At 57.3% G+C, this 20977-nt stretch overlaps 1 protein-coding gene across 2 annotated transcripts in view; it reads right to left on the bottom strand.

Moving 5' to 3' along the window:
• The window catches only part of Bahcc1 (BAH domain and coiled-coil containing 1), a 59199-nt gene that overhangs the window by 3335 nt on the left and 34887 nt on the right, over positions 1–20977 (bottom strand). Inside the window, exons 5-26 of one of the 2 annotated variants that reach the window (XM_031350853.1) lie at positions 16789–18531; positions 16467–16575; positions 15968–16158; positions 15690–15848; positions 15163–15425; positions 14703–15033; positions 12927–13742; positions 9896–10098; positions 9641–9777; positions 8932–9060; positions 6830–6944; positions 5700–5988; positions 4884–5066; positions 4503–4804; positions 4227–4334; positions 3963–4143; positions 3762–3876; positions 3587–3662; positions 3344–3452; positions 2615–2731; positions 2265–2441; positions 936–2110 (exon numbers count right to left, since the gene is read on the bottom strand). In XM_031350853.1, coding sequence (XP_031206713.1) covers positions 936–2110; positions 2265–2441; positions 2615–2731; positions 3344–3452; positions 3587–3662; positions 3762–3876; positions 3963–4143; positions 4227–4334; positions 4503–4804; positions 4884–5066; positions 5700–5988; positions 6830–6944; positions 8932–9060; positions 9641–9777; positions 9896–10098; positions 12927–13742; positions 14703–15033; positions 15163–15425; positions 15690–15848; positions 15968–16158; positions 16467–16575; positions 16789–18531 — 7028 coding nt within the window. The remainder of the gene's footprint in view (positions 1–935; positions 2111–2264; positions 2442–2614; positions 2732–3343; positions 3453–3586; positions 3663–3761; positions 3877–3962; positions 4144–4226; positions 4335–4502; positions 4805–4883; positions 5067–5699; positions 5989–6829; positions 6945–8931; positions 9061–9640; positions 9778–9895; positions 10099–12926; positions 13743–14702; positions 15034–15162; positions 15426–15689; positions 15849–15967; positions 16159–16466; positions 16576–16788; positions 18532–20977) is intronic. The other variant, XM_031350854.1, reaches the window with a different exon arrangement.

Raw genomic sequence — 20977 nt, 5'->3', positions numbered from 1 at the left:
TCTGTGAGTACTAGGCCAGCCAGGGCTACACAGTGAGACCCCATCATAACCAAACACCAAAAAGCCAATACAAACAAAGAGCAAGCCCACAAACAAGTGCAGGTCCCCTGCAGATTGGTCAGCAGGAGAGGCTCCTTGGGCGGCAGAGCCAAGGGGCAGAGCAGCGTGAAAAGCAAGCAGGACACAATGCCCAGTGTGCGGGTCACTTGTGTGGCCACACATGCAAGACAATGCTCTAATGTGCCAATCTGCTGGCTATTTGTCTCATTAGGTTACTGGTGGGGTTCTGTTGTTGCTTGGGGGGTTTCCAAATGGCTTTGGTGGCACACACCTTTAATCCCAGCACTTGGGAGGCAGAGACAGGTGGATTTCTGAGTTTGAGGCCAGCCTGGTCTACAGAGTGAGTTCCAGGACAGCCAGGGCTATACAGAGAAACCCTGTCTTGGAAAAAACAAAACAAAATAAAAACAAAAACAAAAAACAAACAAAACCAAAACAGGGCTGGAGAGATGGCTCAGAAGTTAAGAGTACTGACTGCTCTTCCATAGGTCCTGAGTTCAATTCCCAGCAACCACATGGTGGCTCACAACCATCTGTAAGGGGATTCAGTGCCTTCTTCTGGTGTGTCTGAATACAACTATAGTACATTTATATACGTAAAATAAATAAACCTTAAAACAGACAGAATTTAGGAGACAGAGAAAGATGGATCTGAGTTAGAGGCCAGCCTGGTCTACAGAGCAAGTTCCAGGGCAGCCAGGGCTACACAGAGAAACTCTATAGGGGGGAAAAACCTTAACCAACAAAACCCAAACCACCACCAACAAACCCAAACCGACAACAAAAACTAAGTGTATGTGCAGATCCCCCTGTAGCCTAGAGTTAGGGACAGCTGTGAGCTGCTCTACGTGGGTGCTGGGAGACAGGCCACCTACCTGCGTGGGGTTTCCCGACCACTTCCAGAGCTGTCGGGCAGGCAGGAAGGCTGAGATCTTTGGCCGGTTTTCTACGGAGGGCAGCCGTTGCCTCCGAGAAAGCTCTTTGGCTTTGGAGAAGCTCAGGGCCTCCTTGCGCTTGAACTTGGATTTGCTACCACTGGGGCCGGCACCTGCACCTGCACCAGCCACCCCAGCCCGGGACAGGAAGCAGCGCTGGGCGTGGGTGTGCGCGTGGGGGCTGCTACCCTTAGAGCGCAGGGCTTCGGGTGGAGCCAGGAGGGCGGGCACAGGGCGGGTGAGACAGGTCTGCAGCAGCAGGGCAGGGTCCTCGTCATCGGAGCTGTAAGATGAGTCCTCATTGTCAGAGGAACAGAGGCTGGAAGTGGACACGGAGCCTGAGGAAGAGGACGTGGACGAGCCAGAGGAGGACGACGACATGGAGAGGCGGGTGAGGAATCGGGAGGGAACACCGGTGGCTAGCCCCGGGCCATCCTCATCCTCGTCGGAGTAGGAGCTGGGGCAGTCACTATCACAGGGCAGTGGGTACTTGCGCAGAGCCAGTCCCATGGGTAGCGGATGCACCGGTGCCCGCCCCTTCTTGTCCTTGCCAATGAGGGCTGGGTGTGCGTAACTGGGGCTGCCCAGAGGTCGCCCCAGCTTGGGTCCGAAGTCCTTGTCACTCATGAGCAGGGCCTTGCAGTTTTTGTTCTTGGGAGAGGTCACACCCTCATGGTCCAGCTTAACCAGAAACTCGCTTCCTGCCCGCCGCCTCCCGGCCTTTTCTACTTCAGCCCGCTCAGCCTTCTTGGCCCGGAGCAGCTTGTGGGCTCCTCCGGGAAGACCTGCCCCAGCCCCTCCAAGGAAGGGTGTGTAGGAACTCGCCAGGCTGCTGAAGGAGTCAGCTCGGAAGCTGTTACCAAACACAGGGGCAGCCATGCTATGCATGGGAAACAGGGTATCCCGGGCCCGCAGCTTCTTGGTGCTTCCGTTGAGCTGGAAGAGGTTCTGCAGTACCCCTGGCCCTTTGCCACCTGCCGCTGCCGCAGCGACCGCTTTCCGCTTGGTCTGAGCCACTGCTGACCAGCTCAGCAGGGGGCTGCCTCTGCGGCCTAGGAAGTGGTCTGAGGCCCCCGTGGGGGACTTGGCACCTGAGGTTAGGAGGTCGACTTTGCCTGGGGGGGAAGCCAGGTAGGGTCAGCTGTACCTGCTGGGCCCACCCAGCTGTCTCCACTCACCCCTCCCTGACCCCAGCAGGCCCCATGCGCCTCCCAGTGACCACACCCCCAGGGGCCCTCCCTTCCCAGTTCTCAACAGCTCTGCAAATACCAGCTTTGTCTTTGCTGCCAGATTTCTTCCCAGGGGTCTTAGAGGTTTCAGGGCCATCCTGCACTTTAGGGGATAGGCTGGGAGTGGGGGCTTCGCTGGCTGGGTGGCCCTCACTGGCTGCTTTTTTGGTCCTCCGGCAGCTGCTGGACACCAACAGGGCTGGCGAGGGCTCTGTACCTGTGAAGTGGACAGAGGGGTTCACTGTGGGCCTGTTGGTAGGTGGCTACCACCCGTTGTGGAACGCTGGTAACAGCTCCAGTTTTGGTGAGGCCCAAGTAGGAGGGGCTTCTGGGAGCTGCTACAAGCAGGGGGAGCCCCACCCTTAGGTTAGATATTCCTGGGGTGCTCACACTGGATCTTGAAGTCCGGAGGCAGCAGCCTGATGTTAGAGACAGCTATGTGGCCTGTGTCTCCATCATCAAACTCTACCACCACAGAGTCCATGTCTTCCTCATCGCTGGAAGCACCTGCAATGGGGCATGTCCGGCGTATGTGGTCAGCCCAGCTTACCAGAAGGCAGGGGAGGGCAGGGGGACAGCAGGGGTGCTGAGCAGGGTGCTTCTGCAACCTTATCACACGGCTGCCCAATAAACCAACATGGCTCTCCCCTTGGCTACTTGGTATTATATCCACTGGCCCCACATACAAGCAGACACACACCCTAGCCTCCCCACACATAGACACTGGGGCAAAGACATCTCTCTACATTTCCTCCCAAAAGTGTCCCATAGAGTCTTGCCTACCTGCCTAGTCATCTCTAGACCTTTATTTACATAGAGTCTTGCCACCCCGAGGGCCCTACATGCTCTTTTGTCCTGGTGTACTGGTATGGTCACTTCACACAATGGGATTCTGGGTCCTTTACTTGCTGGGCCTACTCTGATTAGCTGGACATGCCCCCACCCCCACCCCTGCCCCTCTGACTTCTTCATGGCTGCTGACGAATTGATCTTACTGGTCTCACTTAGAGCAGACCCAAACCTGTCTTCCTTCATACCCAAGTATAGCTGGACAGTGGGTAAGAACTCTAAAGGCCACAGAGGGGCTTCAGCCCTAGTCCTGGCCTTTAGCATGCTTACCTCGAACCACATTGCCTGGATATAGGCACCGGGACTTCTGACTCCAGTAGGCACAGACCCGGGTACCAGGTGGAAGGTACCGACTGGACTGTGGCCGGACATCAAGAACCTGCAGGGAGCCGCAGAGCGGTAGCCAGTGAACAGTTGGGTCTGACCACATGGGTCAGCGTAGGGGCAGGCCAGGGTCCTCCTGGTGGTGGGGAAAGCCACCAGGCTTGTTCACCCAGGCGCGGCCATGCTCACCGCCTCCTGCAGCAGCTGCTCCAGTGAGTAGACTCGCTGTCGGTTGCCTCTCTCTCCCTCAATGACGATGCTGTAACTGAGGGCGTTGTAGGGGTATGTGAGGTTCCCGCAGGGGTCTCATTGCCCAACACGTCACAGCCAGCACACATCCCTCCCACCCAGGCCCGGGTCTCACATATCAGGGGGCTGCAGGGTCCTGACACTGCCTGCATACAGTAGACTGTCTTCCTTTGGGATCAGCACCGGCAGTCCATCCTGCAGGTCCTCCTTGTGGATGGTGCAGGACCGTGCTGCAGGGATAGACATCAGTCCCGGGCCCTGGATCCACCCACCCACCATTCCCCTCCCCGGCAGGCAGCTGTTGTCTCTTCCTTACCCAGGGCGGCACTCTGCTCTGCGCTGAGCTGTACGCTGGCTTCCTCCTCCTCCTCATCTGAGAAGCTGCTATCGTCATCATCGTCGTCCTCCTCCTCCTCCTCATCATCATCGTCGTCAAACTCAAAATCATCCTCTACAGTGAAGCTCTCCAGTAGCCGGCTCACCACTCTGCCCTGGCCCTGGGTGGACCACAGGGGTCAGGGGAGGAGGCTGGGAGGGGCTGGCCCCCCTCCACTAGGCCCCGGCCTGGGAGGGCTGTTACCTGCTTGCTGACAGCCTCTCTCTTCACCTTCGTCAGCTTCCTGTTCTTTCCCAGGATGGCCTTGGCGTTGCGGGCCGACAGAGCGATGGACAGGGCCCCATTCTTCCGCTGGTCAAGAAGGGTGGACGGAGAGCAGCAGTGAGGATCAGGATGGCTTTCCGGGCCAGCCATGGGCTGGGACTCGGGGTTCAGAGTTGAATGGGGAAGGAGGAGGCTGCGTCATCCTCCTTGGGGCGCCCACTGACTGCTCTGAGGTCTACTTGACCGGTAACCTACCCTCAGGACTGGCTGCAACATGGCGCTCTTGCGGGTGGCTCTCTTGAGGCGCTCACTGGCAAGTTTGCTGCCCTCCTCTCGGCAGGCAAAGTTTCGGGTGGGGCTGAAAAGGGCATCCCTGCTGGTGGTGGTCCCAGGCTCTGTCCGCAGGCCAGTTTTCCCTTTGCCCTTGGCTTTCTTCTTGCCTGGTGCACCCGGGGGCCGCCGCCCTGGTGCCCGCTCCAGCTTGGGGCCCACTTTGGTCTTCACTGTCCGTCTCTTGATCTTAACCTCGCTCTCGGGGCTGGACAGGCGGCAGGCCCCTGTGGAAGGGAGGGAAGCGGTCACCGGGATCCTGGTTATACAGGCCCCTGTTCCCACTCTGCTTGGTTTCTCCGTTACCTAGCAGGCCCTGCCTCTCCTTTTTCTTCTTGGCCTTCTGGTTAGCTTCCATCTTGACCACGGAGGAAGGTGAGGGTCCCAGCACGGCCATACGAGCCCCTGGGTGCAACACCAGCCCAGGCTCCCTGGGAGCCGCCTCTGTCCCCAGGAGTGCCTGGCAGTCCTCACTGTCATAGCCGCTGCCTGGGGGACAGCAGAGAGGACTTGGTGACTGGTGTTGGACCTGGCTATTTGGAGTGGACCTTAGGGAGTGTGGCCAATTAAGACACCTGTCATCTTCTGGGCTGCTCAAGGGTGGGGTACTAAGCCGCACCCTAACAGTGTTTGACCAGGGTTTTTGCTCTTGCAGCTCCACCTTGCAGAACTGAGCTTCTCCCTAAGGAGTCCCTCCCTCTTTCCGTATCCTCTGGCCCAGCTGCCCCTTGCTTCCTGCCCTCAAAGCAGTGCTTCCTCTCGTCCTCTCTCAGCCTCAGACCCAGGAGGAGGGGCCGGGAGGGAGGAAGCATCTATTTTTCCAGGCTGCCTCTGGACTAATCTGCTGGGGAAGGAAGAGATACCCCACTGACCTGCCGGATGCTGCAGGGCAGAGGTGGGGAGGGGCTATTTTTAAAGTGCTTTCCAGGGTGTGTCCAGGCCTTCTTTCTGCCCTGAGTGACAGCTCTGGCCTGGGGACAAAGACTCCTTCCCAACCTTTCACAACACATTGTCCATTTCTCAGACTTCACTTGGATCTGGTGGTTCGGACCCTTGCACACCCATCCTTCAGCCCCAAGGTGACCAAGACCCAGGTTCTAGTCACTCACACCACCAACTTGCCTGCCTCATGTGCCACAGCCACTGCTGGTTGGGCCTGGAATTTGGGCATCTCCCTGCCACTGTCCCCATCGGGGTGTGGATGCCGTGCCGCCCCTGACACCTTGACACTCTTGGCTCTAGAGAGCTTCTTCCGGATGCGCCCACCTGGGGCAGCCTCTTTGCGCTGGAAGGCACTGAGGCTGGCAGGCAGCCCCTTGCTCTTGACCTTTGGCTTCAGCTGAGCCACCTTGTGGGCCACTGAGGGTGACAACTCGGCCTGGCCACAGCTCTTCTTGCACCGCACCTTCTCCTGTGAATGAGAGGTGAAAGTGTCACCCAGAGGCAGGGCCCCCTGCCTCAGCTCAGGGCCTGTGGGTTTCCTCTGTTGTGGTGAGGCCCAGAAAACAGCTCCTCTGGGGACTTGTCTTAAAAAGGGCTCTGAGGACATCTGGCTGCCTACTGGAGTAAACTCTGTCTACTTAGTGCCCCATCCACCCACGTTCAACCTCATATGGTAGAATAGGTTGGGGCCCGGGAGTCAGAAGGCTCTGTATAACATGGGTATATGCTGTTTGCTTTTGTGAAATGGAAGGATTAAATAGAAGAGTTCCCTAGGCACAATACCCCACCTGTGCTTACAGGGCAGAGATCGGAGAAGGCTGTACGGTCAGGGACAGCCTGACTTATAGAGCGAGTTCTAGATAGTCAGGGAGCATGGAGACTGAAACCACCACCACCACCACCAAACCATGCCAAAATCAAGCAAGCAAGAATAAACACAGCCTTCTGATGTGGAAGGGGACAGAGGAGGTAAGAATAGGTCTGGGACCTAGGAGAGCGAGAAGAGTCTAAGAAAGGACCCAGGATTCCACTGGGCACTGCAGACACAGTGTTCAGAGCCAGGCATTCTGGCTGTAGGCTCCCATCTTCAGTACACTACATCAGAGAACTAGCCACACTTGGAAACCCATGTCCAGTGTGCTGGAGGCAACGGCCCCTGGTTACTATACCTGCAAATCTGTGGCATCATTTCTTTTAACCAAGGTATCCAAAGCTCAGACCCTAGCTGGTTCACCCTTGCTCACCTGGTATCCATTCCTAACACGTCATGTCACGTGTGATGTGGTGAGGGTGGAGGCCCGGAAACTCACCGAGGAGGCCGACTGTAGGCCAGTGTAAGGACTCTTTTCCAGTTTGCTTCGCTTCCTTGGGGGCTCGTCACCTCGTAGCTCAGCACACAATAGACTTAGGCTGGCACGAACAGCCCTAGGGGAAGGCAGTGGTTGGTACAGCGGCAGGGCCTAGGCATCAGGACCCCTCAGTCACTGTGGTGTGTCCTGAGGGGCAGACATCATGCAGGCCCATCATACAGGACACAGCCTCCTGTCTCGCCTGCTAAGAGCAGGCCCTGGGGGTGTCGGTCCCTCCTGCCTGCTGACTATTGGCTCCCAGTGGTCCCTGGGGCCCTCCGATCCTGACTCAGCCAGCTTCAATATCCCCATTCCAGGGTAAGCTATCTCATCTAGGCTGGTAGTTGGGTCAGAGTTCAATATGGTCAAGCAGCTACTGTGGAAACAGCAAGAGGGATCCTGCCTCATCCTCCCCCACCCGTCTACTCTTGGGCCACTCGGGCAGACATGTCTCCCAGACACCCCAGTATGTTCAATGTGTGGTTTCATTTCCTTCCTAGTATTCCCTAGTATTTCCATGAGGAAACCATCACTGCCCGTTTGTCCACAGCTAGCCAGGGGCTGGGGTTTGGCCTCTAACCCGTCAACCCTTTAGCCCTCACAGAGAAGGAAACTGGCTGCTCGTGAAAATGAGTGGCAGACGGGGACCAAGGGCCTGGCCTGGGCCTGACCTCACATGGTCAGACACCGCTCTCCACCTTCCTGTCCAACAAGAAGACTGGACCTCTGAAGGCAAGGAAGGCCAGGCAGGAAGCCCCTGCAGCTCTAGGGGCCTCCTTGACCCCAGCTTCCTGCCACCCTTCCTGGCCCCATGTCCTGCATGGAGAAGGCCCAGCCTTCAGGCCCAAGGCCTGCTGCCCTCCCTGGGTTCTGGAACATAGTTTGAAAGCCTGGACAGGAGCTGGAGCTGGGGAGGTGGTCAGGAGACTCTTTGGAAAGAGAGGGCTGTGGCCATGGATCCTTCCCTACCCTAAGGCTTCTGGGTTCTCTGGGTCAGAGGTGACTCGGCTACAGGGTTAAGCTTACTTGCTGGGATCTAGGATAGAGTCCAGCATGAGCAACATGGTCAGAGCTGGCCAGAGGCAGAGAGTGATGTTTGGGGAATCTATAACTGCCATCTAGCAGGTTTTCCAATGCCCTCCACTGGACCCCAACTTCCAATGGCTCTATCCTGCTCAGCAGCCCCAAGGCTTCAGACTGGTTCTCAAAGGGACCCCCTATGCTCCCTGCTGGGTGACACCTGGCTTGGGTAGGGCAACAGGACATCTTAGTGAGGCCCCCAGCCATATGGTGAGCCTTCTCCCTTGCCTGTAGCCCACACAAACTCCCCCACCCCATAACCTTCTCTGCGTTTGCTAATGTTTTGTGACATAAAGCCCTGAGATTAATTTTTTGCCTCTGTCTTAATTGAAGGAACCGTTTAGTGCCGATTTAACTATTATTACCAAATCATCAGGATTGATGCTGTGCACACGCGTGCTCGCCAATCGTGTTTGGAGGAGCTCGGAGGATTTATGCAAATGGGCCTGCCGGGAGAGGCAATTTGTAGCCGAGAAGGACAATTATACCCGGCCCGGGAGTGCGCCAACGACTGCGCCGGGCGGGTAATGGATAATAACATCGCGCGGCAGCCGTGAGCAGCAGCGCAGCGTGACCAACGACTTTATACAGTGCAGATAAAGAGCCTTTTACGCAACACCGCCCCGCATGCAAGGGGCCAAGGCTGGCCGGTGGCTCTGGTGGGGTGATGCCACAACCTTAGCCACGGCCAGGTTCCCAGAGTTGGTGCAGCCAAGCCTAGGCTGTGGCTTCCCAGGAGGGGGCGCTGATACTGATAGCCAGGCATGGAGAGAGGATGTCTGTCTGTACTGGGTCGTGCCAGTCCCCAACAGGGAGGGCTCTCTATCTGCTGGATGTTTGTCATGGCCTCAGGTTTTGGTAGGGGGACACACTAGGCCTTCAGACACTGTGTGCAGGGAGCCAGCAGTTCCTAAAGCCAGAGAGGAACTGTGTGACCCTGCAGGGTGTCCAGGCCTGTCCCACAGATCCTTCTCAAGACTCACTTGGCTTTCTTGCTGTCACTTCTGGCAAGCTGGCCCCCGGGACGCAGAGCAGGCAGTGAGCTTGAGTGTTTGCGCTTTCTTGGCCGGCCAGGACCCCGCCGTGCGGGGCTCCGTGAGCTCTCCTCTCTCCTGGGGGCCACAGAAAGGATGTTAAGAAACCTCGAAACACTCCACCCCCAGGCCTATTGGAGGGCATCGCCCTGCAGAGGAATGTTGGGGTCAGTAGTGCTCTCAGAGTGTAATGGCCGCCAGGCTGAAGTCAGGTTCAACTGGGTTCCTGCTGCCCAAGATCTGGAGCTTTCAGTGGACGACACTGGTTCCTGCTCTACCCTGGGATCTGACTGCCTTGTCCACATTGGTTGGGAAGCCCACACTGTCCCTCACACAACTGAGCAGGTTTCTTCTGCTCCTGCAACAGGTCCCAGCTACGCCATGGGTTCCTTGTCCTCCTTGGTTACACTCACAGCTGCTCCAGCCACCATTGCCCTTTGCCTTACCTAGCCTTGTGCTGCCCTGAATGACCACATCTTCCCTCCACTCAGGGTTCACCCCTCTGCTTGCCTGCCTAGGCCTCATGAGTACCACACAGATCCCAGTCTCCGAGCTGCTCCTGCCTACAAGGTGGCACAGGGCCCAGTAACTTCCCCAGAGTGCCTCCCCATATGCTGAGCTAGAGACCAAGGGTGCTGCCCCTTCCTGAGCATCATACTCATGGTCATGCCTGCGCTGCAGGCGAGCCAGCTCCCGCTGTTTCTCCTTGTAGCGCCTCTGCAGCTCTGCCAGCTGCATGCGCATCTCCACTTCCTGTGTGTCCAGCCGATCGATGGCAGCCTTCAGGGGACATACCTGTGTGCAAGAGTTCAGGAACCTGAGTACTGTGAGCCTCAGCGTGGCGTGGTGGGACGCAGCCCAGGCATGCAGAGGTCTTCTCATCTGTAAGCAGCTGGGCAGTGGTCTCACTTACAGGCTTGGTTTTAGGGGCCCAGGTGTCCTTGCGCTGCAGGATCTGCATTCTAGGAGTGAGCCTGGGGCCTCTGTCTGGGTCAGCAGCTGGGGCCTGCAGTGGAGTGACTGAGCTGTCCAGGCTAGCAGCCTCCACTAAGGACCAGGCTGTGGCCAGTGTGGCCAGGTGCTGCAGGTTGAAGGCCAGCACATCCTCATCCTCTGCTGGAGGGAGAAGTAAAGGTCATTCGCTGCCCGCCTCCACAGGAGGCTTTTGAAGTCCCCTTCCCAGCACAGTCCCAGCCTTAGGCTGTGAGAACCAAGGGAAGAGTTAAGCCATAAGGAATGGCCTGCCTTCCTATGCAGAGGAGATCCATTCCAGACCACAGAGCAGGGCAAGTGTGTCCCACAGGCCTGTTACGGTTTCCAGAAGGCTGCAAGTGTGTGCCCACTCTTTCTGACACTGGGGACTGAGCAGACGGGGGATGCTGAGGCCATGAACCAAGTACAAAGTCAGGCAGACCAATGCTTCCCAAATCCTTGGCCCATGCACTGAGCTGTGCTCTAGAGACCGATTTACAGTCACAAGAAGCTACCCACGATCCATCTGTCCTACAGTCCATCCACCCTCCCCGCAGCATGTGTAATATCTAGGCAGCAGGGGTAGAGAACCACAGAAGGAAAACCTAGATGGGACAGTAAGGGTTGGCTCAACACTGGGCCAAAGCTCAGGCCAGCAGCGGGTAGCATGGATTTAGGGAAGAGGCCTGCAGCAGAGACACCATGAAAGATTGTGGGACAACTGAGTTGATCCCACAAGGACATCTAAGAAGGATCAGTGGAGCCCAGTGGAGTCTGAGTCAAAGTCACGGTATCCTCTTAGAAACCCTGGAGCAGCAGCACCCCATCCTCTGACCCCAGGGCAATAGGCACCCTATCACTCTGGCCATGAACTGACACCATTCTCCACTGGAAGGAGATAGGGCTCCTCAGAAACAACCGGGGCCGAGGACTGCAAAGATGACCCTGGAAAGCAAGGAAGTGCTCCAGGAATGGCAGGGGCAGTTGGAAAGTACACAGAGACAGGTCAAGGGCGCCACCATCCAAACCCAAGCAGTTCAGTCATCGGAGTAGTGATAGCAACGGACCACTGTAGCTGGGAAGGCTCCGAATCCAGGAAGGGCAACAAGGTCAGGATATCAATGCAGGGGAAAGGAGGCCTCCAGAGCTCCACAGTGCTTCGGCACTACTGAGGGGCAGGCAACAGGGACTGTGAACCATCTACACCACGGAACATGGTGGCCAATGATAGCTGCCTGAATCTCGACAGAGGAAGAAGCAGTGACGGCCAGCACTAGGTAACCCAGAGGAATGGCAGTTACCCGTGTCAGCGCACAGGGTAATGGGGATGCCCAGCACAGGGCAAGGCTGGAAGACTATGGGCATAATTTTTTTTTTCTCACCAAGATCTCTATCTACCTGGGAGACCTTCCATCCTAGAGACAGGTTTAGGCCCCTAGCAATGAAAGCACAGAAGTCTGGCTTTCTCCTTAGGAAGAAGGTAGACTTTACCACCAGGGAAGGTGTGCAATAAACCTAGGTCAGATGTGAGCCCTCCCTTTGCTGCTGGTACCCTTGAGGGCTGCACTTGCCACCGACGGCTCTGCCAGGCCTGGGCCCGCCCAAGGGTCTCCCTTTTATTCTGGTGCCAGCAACTGGCTCCGTACCTATGTTTCTCATTTGTCTCTTCTCGGGTGGTTTGGTGGAAGAAGCTGATGTGGCTGAGTTCGGCCACAGTGACTTTATCTTGTAAGGCTACTGTTGCAGCAGTGGCTCAGGATCAGGTAGGGTATGGTGGGCAAGGCATTGACTGTCAGCTACAACACCCACACTGGGTTATACAATGCTCTCCCCCAGCCCCCAACACACACTCTAAAGGTAGTCACTCAATGAACGGGCTCCGGTCTTGCGGACATTCCCAGGCAGTGCGGCATGTGCAAACACAGTGCCCAGCGTCTGATTGGTGACCCATGTGTTCCCCTCATGCTACTGCGTAACCTTCATACGGGAGGCCCTGGCCACCACTTGGCCTTGAGCCTCCCACGTTACTCAAGTGAGGCCTCAAAGGGGATCTAGCCAGGGTTCCTGGACTCTCCCCCTCTACAGAGCCCAGCAGGAGCTCCTCCACAGTCTGTTTCTCCTGGCACCGCCCACCCACTTTCCTTATGACTCTTGCCCTGGTGGGTCTGAGGCTAGGCTATACTGCAGCCCCTAGCTGAGGACGAGGGCCTTGGGAGCTTTATGCATCAGGCAACCAGGCTGAGCCGGAAGACTTGGCTAGTTCTTCTTATAAATACTCTCCTGCACACTGGCTGGCTGGGGTACTCCTCAGTGAGGGGCTTCCTCTGCAGCCACGGGGGGGGGGAAGGTGCTGTTTCTCTGGGCAGTGAGGAGGGGGGCTTTAAGTGCAGGGGCATCTGGGGAGCTGTGTGGGGTCTTCCTGATGAGTAGAGACTGCTTAGGCCTCAGGTCTCATCCTATTACACTTATCTTAGGGCCTTTAGGTGGTTGGCTGGGTAAGCTTTTAGGAACTCTTGTTCCAAAAGCCAGCCAGCAGCAGACCTGCAGCTATAGCCACAGCCAAGGCCTGGTGGATAAGCCTCCTGAGGTTTGGGGGTTCGGGGATCCCAGTCTGGTGTCTCTGCCCGGACAAAGTGGTAGACTGGAGATTTCTGGCCCCTTTCCTGCTACCAGGCCCTCATCTAAACATGTGCCTTAGGCCTCCACACGTCCTCCTCCAAGTGGAGACACTACAGAGGAGGGATCCTGGCCCCAAAGGTATCCAGGATCAGGTAGCTCCTCCAGGCTGGGGTGAACCCTGTGGCGGGGGCACACCTGCATCTGACTTCCATAAAGGAAGACCTGTTGGGACTCCCCTGGGCATTTCTTTTCTTTAGGGACAGCTGCTCCAGGCCAAAGGCTGCCTGCCATCTGTCTGCCCTGAGGGTCCAGCTCCCAGGGCACCAGGGAAGGATGCTGTAGCTGAGGCTCACCTTGCATGGCCAGCTCGCTCTTCTGCCACTGGATCTCCAGGTCAGCCAGCTCACTGAGTAGGGCAATCCCATGAATCCCTGAGCTATGGGGCAGAGGAGCCGTGCTGAGGGGCTCGGAGGCAGCTGGGGTCTGAGGGTCTGACAAGCTGATGTCAGGCAGGTCCCCTAGGTCCACAGTAGCAGCCACCAAGGCATCCAAGCCTGGCAGTGCTTTGGGTGGGTGGGTATGGTTGGGAATTCCCCAGTCCACTTCTGAGTCTCCCCCACTCTCCTCCAGCTGGGTTTCCTCTTCCTGTAGCTGGGCCACATCAGGGACCGTCTGTGGGCCTTCATCCTTGTCCAGGGCAGCTGGGCTCCCTGCTACCTGTTCCAGTGCTTGAGGGGTAGCCCCCAAAGGGGGCTGTGGTACCCCCTGATCCACAGTCCTGTCATTTTGCATCCCTCCCTGAGTAGAATTAGTCTGGCCAGTAGCCTCAGTTCCCCCTCCCTCGAGGTGGTCACCAAATTTCAGTGCTTGTAACCCCTCGAGTGGGCTGGGGTCTTCTCCCTTCCCTGGTGGGAGTCCCCCCTCAACAGCAGGGGGTAGGATGGCAAGGTCCTGGGTGGCATCCCTGGCCCTTGAGAGCAGCCCAGGCTCTTCTAAGTTCCTGGGGCTGCAGGGGGTTGACTCCCCAGGCAGGAACGTCCTTGTGGGCTCAGGCCGAGTCCCTGGGGTAGTGGTTTGCATAGTTTGGGGGTCTGGAAGGTCAGAGGAGTGCACGTCTGAAGGGAGAGAGAAATCCACGCCAGCTGTGGGGTTCAATCCTGGAGGCAGGTCTGTAAAAGAAGGTACATGTGAGGAGCCAGCTGCAAACAGTAGAGGAAGTGTGGCCCCATGACAGGATAGAGGAGGAGGCTTCCTGGCCTAATGGACAGGAGACATGGGGATGAAGGGTCAACAAGAATGCAGGCTTTAGAACCAGCACCACCCCCAACCAGGAACAGCAGAGATCCTGGGGGCACTCTGCTGTGGCTATCTGGAAAAGAGGGATTTTTACACCATGGTGCTCGAAGTGGGGTTTCCCTGAATGAGAGCAAGCTGGCAGCATGTGAGAGGCACTATGCCCCATTAACTATGGATAGATCAATAGATCGATTGATAGATAGATAGCTCAAATACAAAACCTCTCCTGCCTGACTCAGAGAAAACCATAGGATGAGAGACACAAGACCAGTACAGCCACTTCTCTTCGCCTTGGGCAGGGCAGATTATTTCTCTAGCCCCAGCTGGTGGTGTTGTCCTATCTCAGCTTTGTAAAAATCTGGGCTCATACCAGGCACTGGTGGCGCACGCCTTTAATCCCAGCACTTGGGAGGCAGAGGCAGGTGGATTTCTGAGTTCGAAGCCAGCCTGGTCTACAGAGTGAGTTCCAGGACAGCCAGGGCTACACAGAGAAACCCTGTCTCAAAAAGAAAGAAAGAAAAAAAAATCTGGGCTCACTGGCTGGGACAGATCCCAAGTGTGATGCCACTGTCTGCGGCAGTTCAAGCGTGCCACTTCTCACACTGCCGGTTGGGTCTCGGAGGCGTGGGTCTGGTTCTTACTTTGCTCCATCTATCCAGAGTAAAGAGGGGCCTATGGCTGGGTCATTACACTACCTCGTGGATCGTAAGAGGGAAGAGAAAGAAAGAAGAGCTTCACCGCTTAAGGACGGGAACGTCTGGGTACAAGGCAGACAGCCCTGCCCACCAGGTAGGGGTAAGGACTTGCCAGGCCAAAGAGACTCACTCCCTCACCTGGTTCCAGCGTGGTAAGGTCGGTTCCAGCTTGCTGGCCCTCCTCACTCTTGTCCTTGGTACTAGGCACCTTGGAGCCAGGCCCTGGGCTGCCAGTAGGGCAGATGGATAAAGTGCAGGGGGCGCTGGGCCGAGGTGGTGGTGTGGGGCAACTCGCAGGGGTCTTCAGAGTGGGTGACTGGCAGCAGGGTGATAGCTTGACCAGGCCTGCAGTGGCGGATGAGGGGGTGCCCTTGGCCATGGGGGTTAAGGCAACTGGCTTGTGGGTGGACTTTGGGGCCTTCTCCTGGGCAGCTTCCTCCAGCTCCATGTGACGATCCTCAGGCTTGCGCTGTTGGGGGAGTGGGGGAAGAGGCTCAGACAGCCACACCCTTAGTACCCCTGTGACCCACTGCTTGGGACCTGGAGGGGAAGAGTTGTCTTGGATCTCAGGTTGGGGTGGCTGTTGGGGACATGGTACCTGGAACTGGGCAACTCGCTGTAGCTCCAGGGCCTGTGTGGCCCGATGCTGCTGCTGCTGCTGCTGCTGCTGCTGCTGCTGCTGCTGCTGTTGCTGCTGCTGCTGTTGTTGCTGCTGCTGCTGCTGCAGTGCATACAGCTCTTGCTGCCGAAGCAGCTGGGACCGAGAGTACACGGGGAGCTGGCCAGGGTGCTGCATGTGTGATGCAGGGCCCCGGGCCCCATACATGGGGGGCCACAGTGAGGCCTGGTCCATAACTTCAGCTGCAGGCAGGGCCAGAGGACTGTCAGTTTCAGTCAGAGATGAAGGGCCAACCTGGGCCAATTTCCCTCTTAGCCACCAGCTCCATCTCCCTTCAGCCCTTCTCAGCCCATCTCTACCCCTGTCCCTGGGAAGAAAAGTTACAGTTCTCTCCTGGGTCCTGGATGGCCATATTCCTGCCTCCCATACCAAGACTGCTGCTGCCCTCCTCAAATCCATTGCTAACAGCCCCACGTGCAGACAGCCAGACTCGAGAGGGTCCTTACCAAGTGTGTGAGGGGTGGTGTGGGGTGTGGGTTCCGAGGGCAAGATGACCAGCTGTGTGGCTGCGTCTTGGGGGAGGGGGAACACTGAAGGCATGGAGCCTGGCACAGAAGCGGGGAAGCCAGGGGGTAGGTTCTGGTGCAGGGCGGGGTGTCCCAGGCCTGAGGGATGAGATAGTGTTCAGAGCCTCTCAGGCTTTTCCACTCCCTGGTGGCTCAGCCAGGACAGGAGAACCTCCAACCCCAAGCCAGCCTCCCAGTCTGCTCTGGGGAGCACTGACCATAGGAATGTCCTCCCATCCACAAGGAGGGACTTCGAGTGCGGGGCAGCCAGTGGGGGTGGGCAGGATGGGGGTGGGGGGCCGGGTCCCCGCCCAGCTGGCCGCCTTGCATCATGAGGTGGGGGGGCAGATCTCCAGGGCAGCTGCTTGAAGGGTGGATCCGGGCAAATTCCACGAGGTCTTTGTTGTCTCTGTAAGGTTATTAAGAGCCAGCTTGGGCCCCTCCCTTGCCCCGACCAACCCTGGCCCCTCAACAGACTGTCAACATGCAAGGGGAAATGGAGATGGAAGGTTGCCAGGAGACCCCAGGCTCGGAGCCTCAGTTTCCTTCTGGCAGTGGTGCTGCCGGCAGAGGGTAAGTGAACAGGACCCTCTGGGGATGTTGGAATGCTGTGCGCATGAACAGGCCAGTGCCTGATGTCACGGTCGTGACACTTCCCTTCCTCCCACAAGGGCTCTGAGACGGCAGAGCTACCAAGGGCCTCCACTCAGCTCTTACTGTAACAGCAGCTCACGGCCAGGCAGCCCCAAGCGGTCATCGCACGCCCGTGACCTCTCCTCTTCACCCTCCAGGCCCAGTGCATGGGTGGCACGCGGTCCTCCAGCAGCTGACCAAGAAAAGATGGCAGAGAAACCAGGCTGTGGTATAGTCAGAGAGCCACTGACTAAAGCAAGCCTTGAGTTGGGGCTGAGGGACTAAGGCAGGGTCCCCTGGCCCTGGGGGCTTTGGAGGGGCAGACGTAGGGAAGGAGTCCATGGGACTCACAGGGAAATCACTACGGTGGCCATCTACCTTGCTTCCCAGACCAGGAACGTCATACCTTTGAAGGTGGGGGCGGCCCTGCCCTGCCGCCCACTGTTGGTATTGTAGGCCGTGTCGGGCCGGCTGACCGTGTCCTTCTGCCGGGCCAAGGCCACCGCGATGCCCACAGGTGGTTGCCTCACCTCCCCATCTCCATGAGGGGCCTCATGCTCCCTGCTGCGGGCGCAGTCAGGTCTTTCCACTGGGCCTGGACCCTTAGTGGTTGGAAACTTGGCTTCCTGCTGGACACAGCTGGCTTTGAGGCCACCCAGGCCCACAAACGGAGCCTTCTGGCCCACAACCAGGGCTTGATTGCTGTATTTGAGCAGGTTTTTCATGGCTGAGACTTCATCTGGTGGAGTGGGCAGCTCCTGGGACAGGAGGGCTGCCTGCTGTAGGCCGCTTCCGAAGGGGTCGAGGTAGGCACTGCCCTTTCGTTCCTCAATGACAGCCATGGAGGTGTCGTGGCCTGTCTGAACACCCCATGGAGGCATATGGTGCCCACTATAACCCAGAGAAGCCAGCTCCACAGACTTGCGTTTAGTCTCAGCCCCACTGCCTCCTGATTCTACTTCAGGAGCCACCAAGTGCTGCTGGTGCCGGATCCTGGCTACCTTCTGGCCCCCTGGAGGGCCAGCAGGGACCTCTTTGTTGGCTACTTTGTCTAAAGTGCAGCAGGCCTGGGTGGCCTTCCCACCCAGTGGGTCTTGGTGATTGGACCGGGCACAGTCCTGTGAAGTGGGCAACTCAAAGTAGCCACTTTTGTCCAGACTGCCTTTGTGAAGTCCAGGGAAGGGGGCCTCTGGGCCTGAACTAAGATACTCCAGGCCTTTCAGCCGGGGGTGGAGGGCTGCCTCAAAGCCCCCAGGTCGCCGTTCGCCCTTGCCCTCGGCCTTTAGGTGGGCATAGGAGACTCCATATGCACCATGGTCGGGGGCCATGGCGCCATCCAGGTGCCGGTCCCTGCCATCACCTGCCACGGCACAGGCCTCTGCTACTTGGAAAGAGCGGCTCTTGTCAGCCAGGTGTCCCACAGAAGGCACAAAGGTGGGCCCGCTGGCCTTTAGGTCCCGGGAGACTTTGTCCTGCAGGGGGCAGAGCCCATCTGGGCCTGCATGGAGCTGCAGGCAGGGGAAAGAGCCTGCTGGGCCTGTGCTGAGGGATGGGGGTGGCCCGGTAGGCAGGCCAGAGGGTACTGTGTAGGACACAGCATGATGCAGCATCTGCCGCCGCTCCAGGCACTCGCTGAAGGCTGGCCCAGGCTCCACGGGGCCTGCCACCTCCTTGGCACAGCGTCCGGGTGCTGCCACACCTGTTCCGGGCCTGCCCAGCATGCCCCCTGCACAACTGGCCAGCGAGGCCTTACCCATGTCTCCATTGAGTACCTTGGTATTGAGCAGGCAGGAGGTGAGGTGTTTGGGGCGGGCCTCACAGGACCCCCGGGGTGCAGGACCCGCCTCCTTGCAGGGCCCCTCGGCGGGCATGGGTGGTACCAGCTTCTGTCGATCTTTACTGCCATCTTCCTCCACCGCTGGCCGCTCCCTGCCCTCTGCTACCTTGCTAGCTTTCTCTTTGCCCAGCTCTTTACCCATGAGGAAGCGGTCAAACTCCTTAGGACCCTTCTGCAGTGAGGCAGCCTCAATGCGGTCCCGGCTGCAGGATCCGATGGGATGGGCAGGGGTGGCTCGGGGCACTCCGGGGAAGTTGTGGTTGGCAGGTAGGATTGTAGGCTGTGGGGGCAGGTTGCGCAGGTAGAAGTTATCTGTGAACCAGAAGTGCCAAGGTCAACAGGACGTGTAGGGGCGGCGATGAGTCTCGACTAGTGTCCCCAACCCGGGATTTTTGTTTTGTTTTGTTTTTCAAATCAAAGAGGGAGCTGGAGAGATGGCTTAGTGGTCAAGAGCACTGATCCAGGTTTGGCTCCCGGCACTGTTACTCACAAACCATCCATAACTCCGGCTTCAGGAGGGCTAACACCTTCTTCTGACCTTTGTGAGCACCAGGCACACACCAGGTGCACGTACATACATGCAGGCAAACACTCATCCATATAACATGAAACTTTAAAAGATCTAAAAGGTATTTTTAAAAATCATAGACACACACATACAACATACATCAACCATCCTCACGTGTTCAGTTAGGGGAACCGAGTCCATGAACCGTGTGGTCCACCATCACCACTATCCACAGCTGGAACCTTGCCGTCTCCAAACTGAAGTTTCCCTTTCTATCCTTTTCTCCTCTCCTCTGCTTTAGCCCTGGGAGCCTGGCGTTGCAGAGCCTTGGCCTGGTGTTTCCCAAGCCAGCTCAGTATCTCAGAGATTTTCAGAGCCGAGGGAGGTATAGATGGCTCTACAAAGTTCCAGGCATGTGCAGCCTAGAACAAGGGCTGCGGTTAGCCAGGCGCAGCATAGTGGTAGAGTGGGCAGTGACGCCTGTAGCTCCTGCCACATCAAATGCTGTGAGTGTCAGGTATGAGAGTGAGCCCAGGGTGTGGAAGATTCATCTCTGGGACATTCTGAGGAGTCCCCAGGATGCAATGTCTTATCTGGCTTATTTCAGGCTAATAGGATTGGGGGAGGGGAAAAAGGAAAATATTCTCTGCTGAGAAACAACTGTACCTACTTGCATCCTAACCCTGGCAGCTGTGGGACCCTCAGCTTGGGGAGGTAGTTCCTGAGGCTGTCCAGCCAGGTCCCTGGATCTGGAGCAAACCCTTTGTACCCAGGTAGGGTCAGCTCCGGGCTGTCATCAGTAAGCTCTAGGGACATCCACTCTTTGCCAGCCAAGCTGGAGCCACATCAAACCTCTGGCAGACTCTAGGGGCAGCCCTGCCCCCCCCCCCCCAGTTGGGTGGGTGGGCAGCAGGATGAGGCCTTAGCTAAGGAAGGGCACTAGGCAGGGAAACAAAAGAAAACATTTGCAACTTGTAAAACTGTCCTCAGTCATGTAAATTCCTTGTCAATTTCTTCTAATTAGAAACAAGGGGGAAGGGGAGTAGGAAGGGGTAGCCCAGGAGAAACCCAATTAGCTTAATTTCCCAAACCAAATAATGTTCTTGGACGAAGCTCCACCACAGTATTGTGAAAGCTGAGAGGCCTGGCCAGCAGCCGCCAAGACACCAGTCAGCCCCGCCGCCCAGAGGGAGCCCTGGGCCCTGGTTCACTAGTCTGGTTTCTAGGGCTCAAACTAGCCACCTGCCCACCCTTGACAGATGCTGTCAAAACAGCTGCAGGCATGGGGGATGGATGGGAGACTGTGTGAGTGATGGCTTGGTGGACCCGGCCCACAACTGTTCAAGTCTGGTTCCTGGGAGGATGTGGCAGGGCCATCTAGGATGACATCAGGCCCCTGGGTGGGGCTGGGGTAGACTTCCTTCCCGGCCACACCCCAGGCAGGCCAGCCTGCATCAACTGTAGCTAGCCCAGTCTGAGCAAGACCAAGGCTATTCTGAGCTTCAGGGCTCCAAGATTCTTCTGTGCCGAAATGTGCTGAACCATTTCAAAGATCTAGACAGGACAGACAGACACCCTCAGGTCCTTGGCTCACCCTCCTGGTCTGGAAGAGCCACCCAAAGGCACTCTGTACTCTGCCCATATCTCAGTTCCTAATGGCTCCTGGTAAGGAGAGAGCACTGTCTTCGACCCCAGCTGGGGTCCCTAGGGATTTATTGAAACCAGCCTCACCTGCTCTTCACCTGTTATGTGGGGATTACCTCTGTCCAGTACCCCAGGAAGGCCCCTAAGCCTCCATTTCTAAGCTGGGTTTACCTCTCCAAACTGGTGATCCACCACCGCACAGCCTGGACTGGAAATGAGAGTTATTAGGAATACATACTTCCGCCCTGGTATATGCTCCCTGACATCACTAATTCTGGCCTTATGGGACTCTGTCTGGATTCCTGTCTTATCTTGCCACGGGGTTACCTGAAACTGAAACATGGTTCCTAACCCAGTCCTGGCCTCTAGCCACACCACAGGACAACATCCCCTCATGTGAGCAGACCCTCAAAAACAAAACACCTCCATCTCGTGACAGAGCCTGACATCTCTGCTCTTTCCCCCAGCCTCCTCTAGTCAGGTCTCTTGCAGATTCCCAGCTCAGAGCTGAATCACTCGTTCTTGCAATACCTCCATCAGGAACTGTCTCAGGGGATAGGTCTGGGGCAGGGGCAGGGTCTCCTGGCAGTCTAGAACCAGGGTCAG

Source organism: Mastomys coucha, unplaced genomic scaffold (genome assembly GCF_008632895.1).
Source record: "Mastomys coucha isolate ucsf_1 unplaced genomic scaffold, UCSF_Mcou_1 pScaffold5, whole genome shotgun sequence".
In the NCBI taxonomy this organism is placed as follows: domain Eukaryota; kingdom Metazoa; phylum Chordata; class Mammalia; order Rodentia; family Muridae; genus Mastomys; species Mastomys coucha.
The sequence above is the reverse complement of the archived record's forward strand: the minus strand, read 5'-3'. Positions and strand labels throughout refer to the sequence as shown.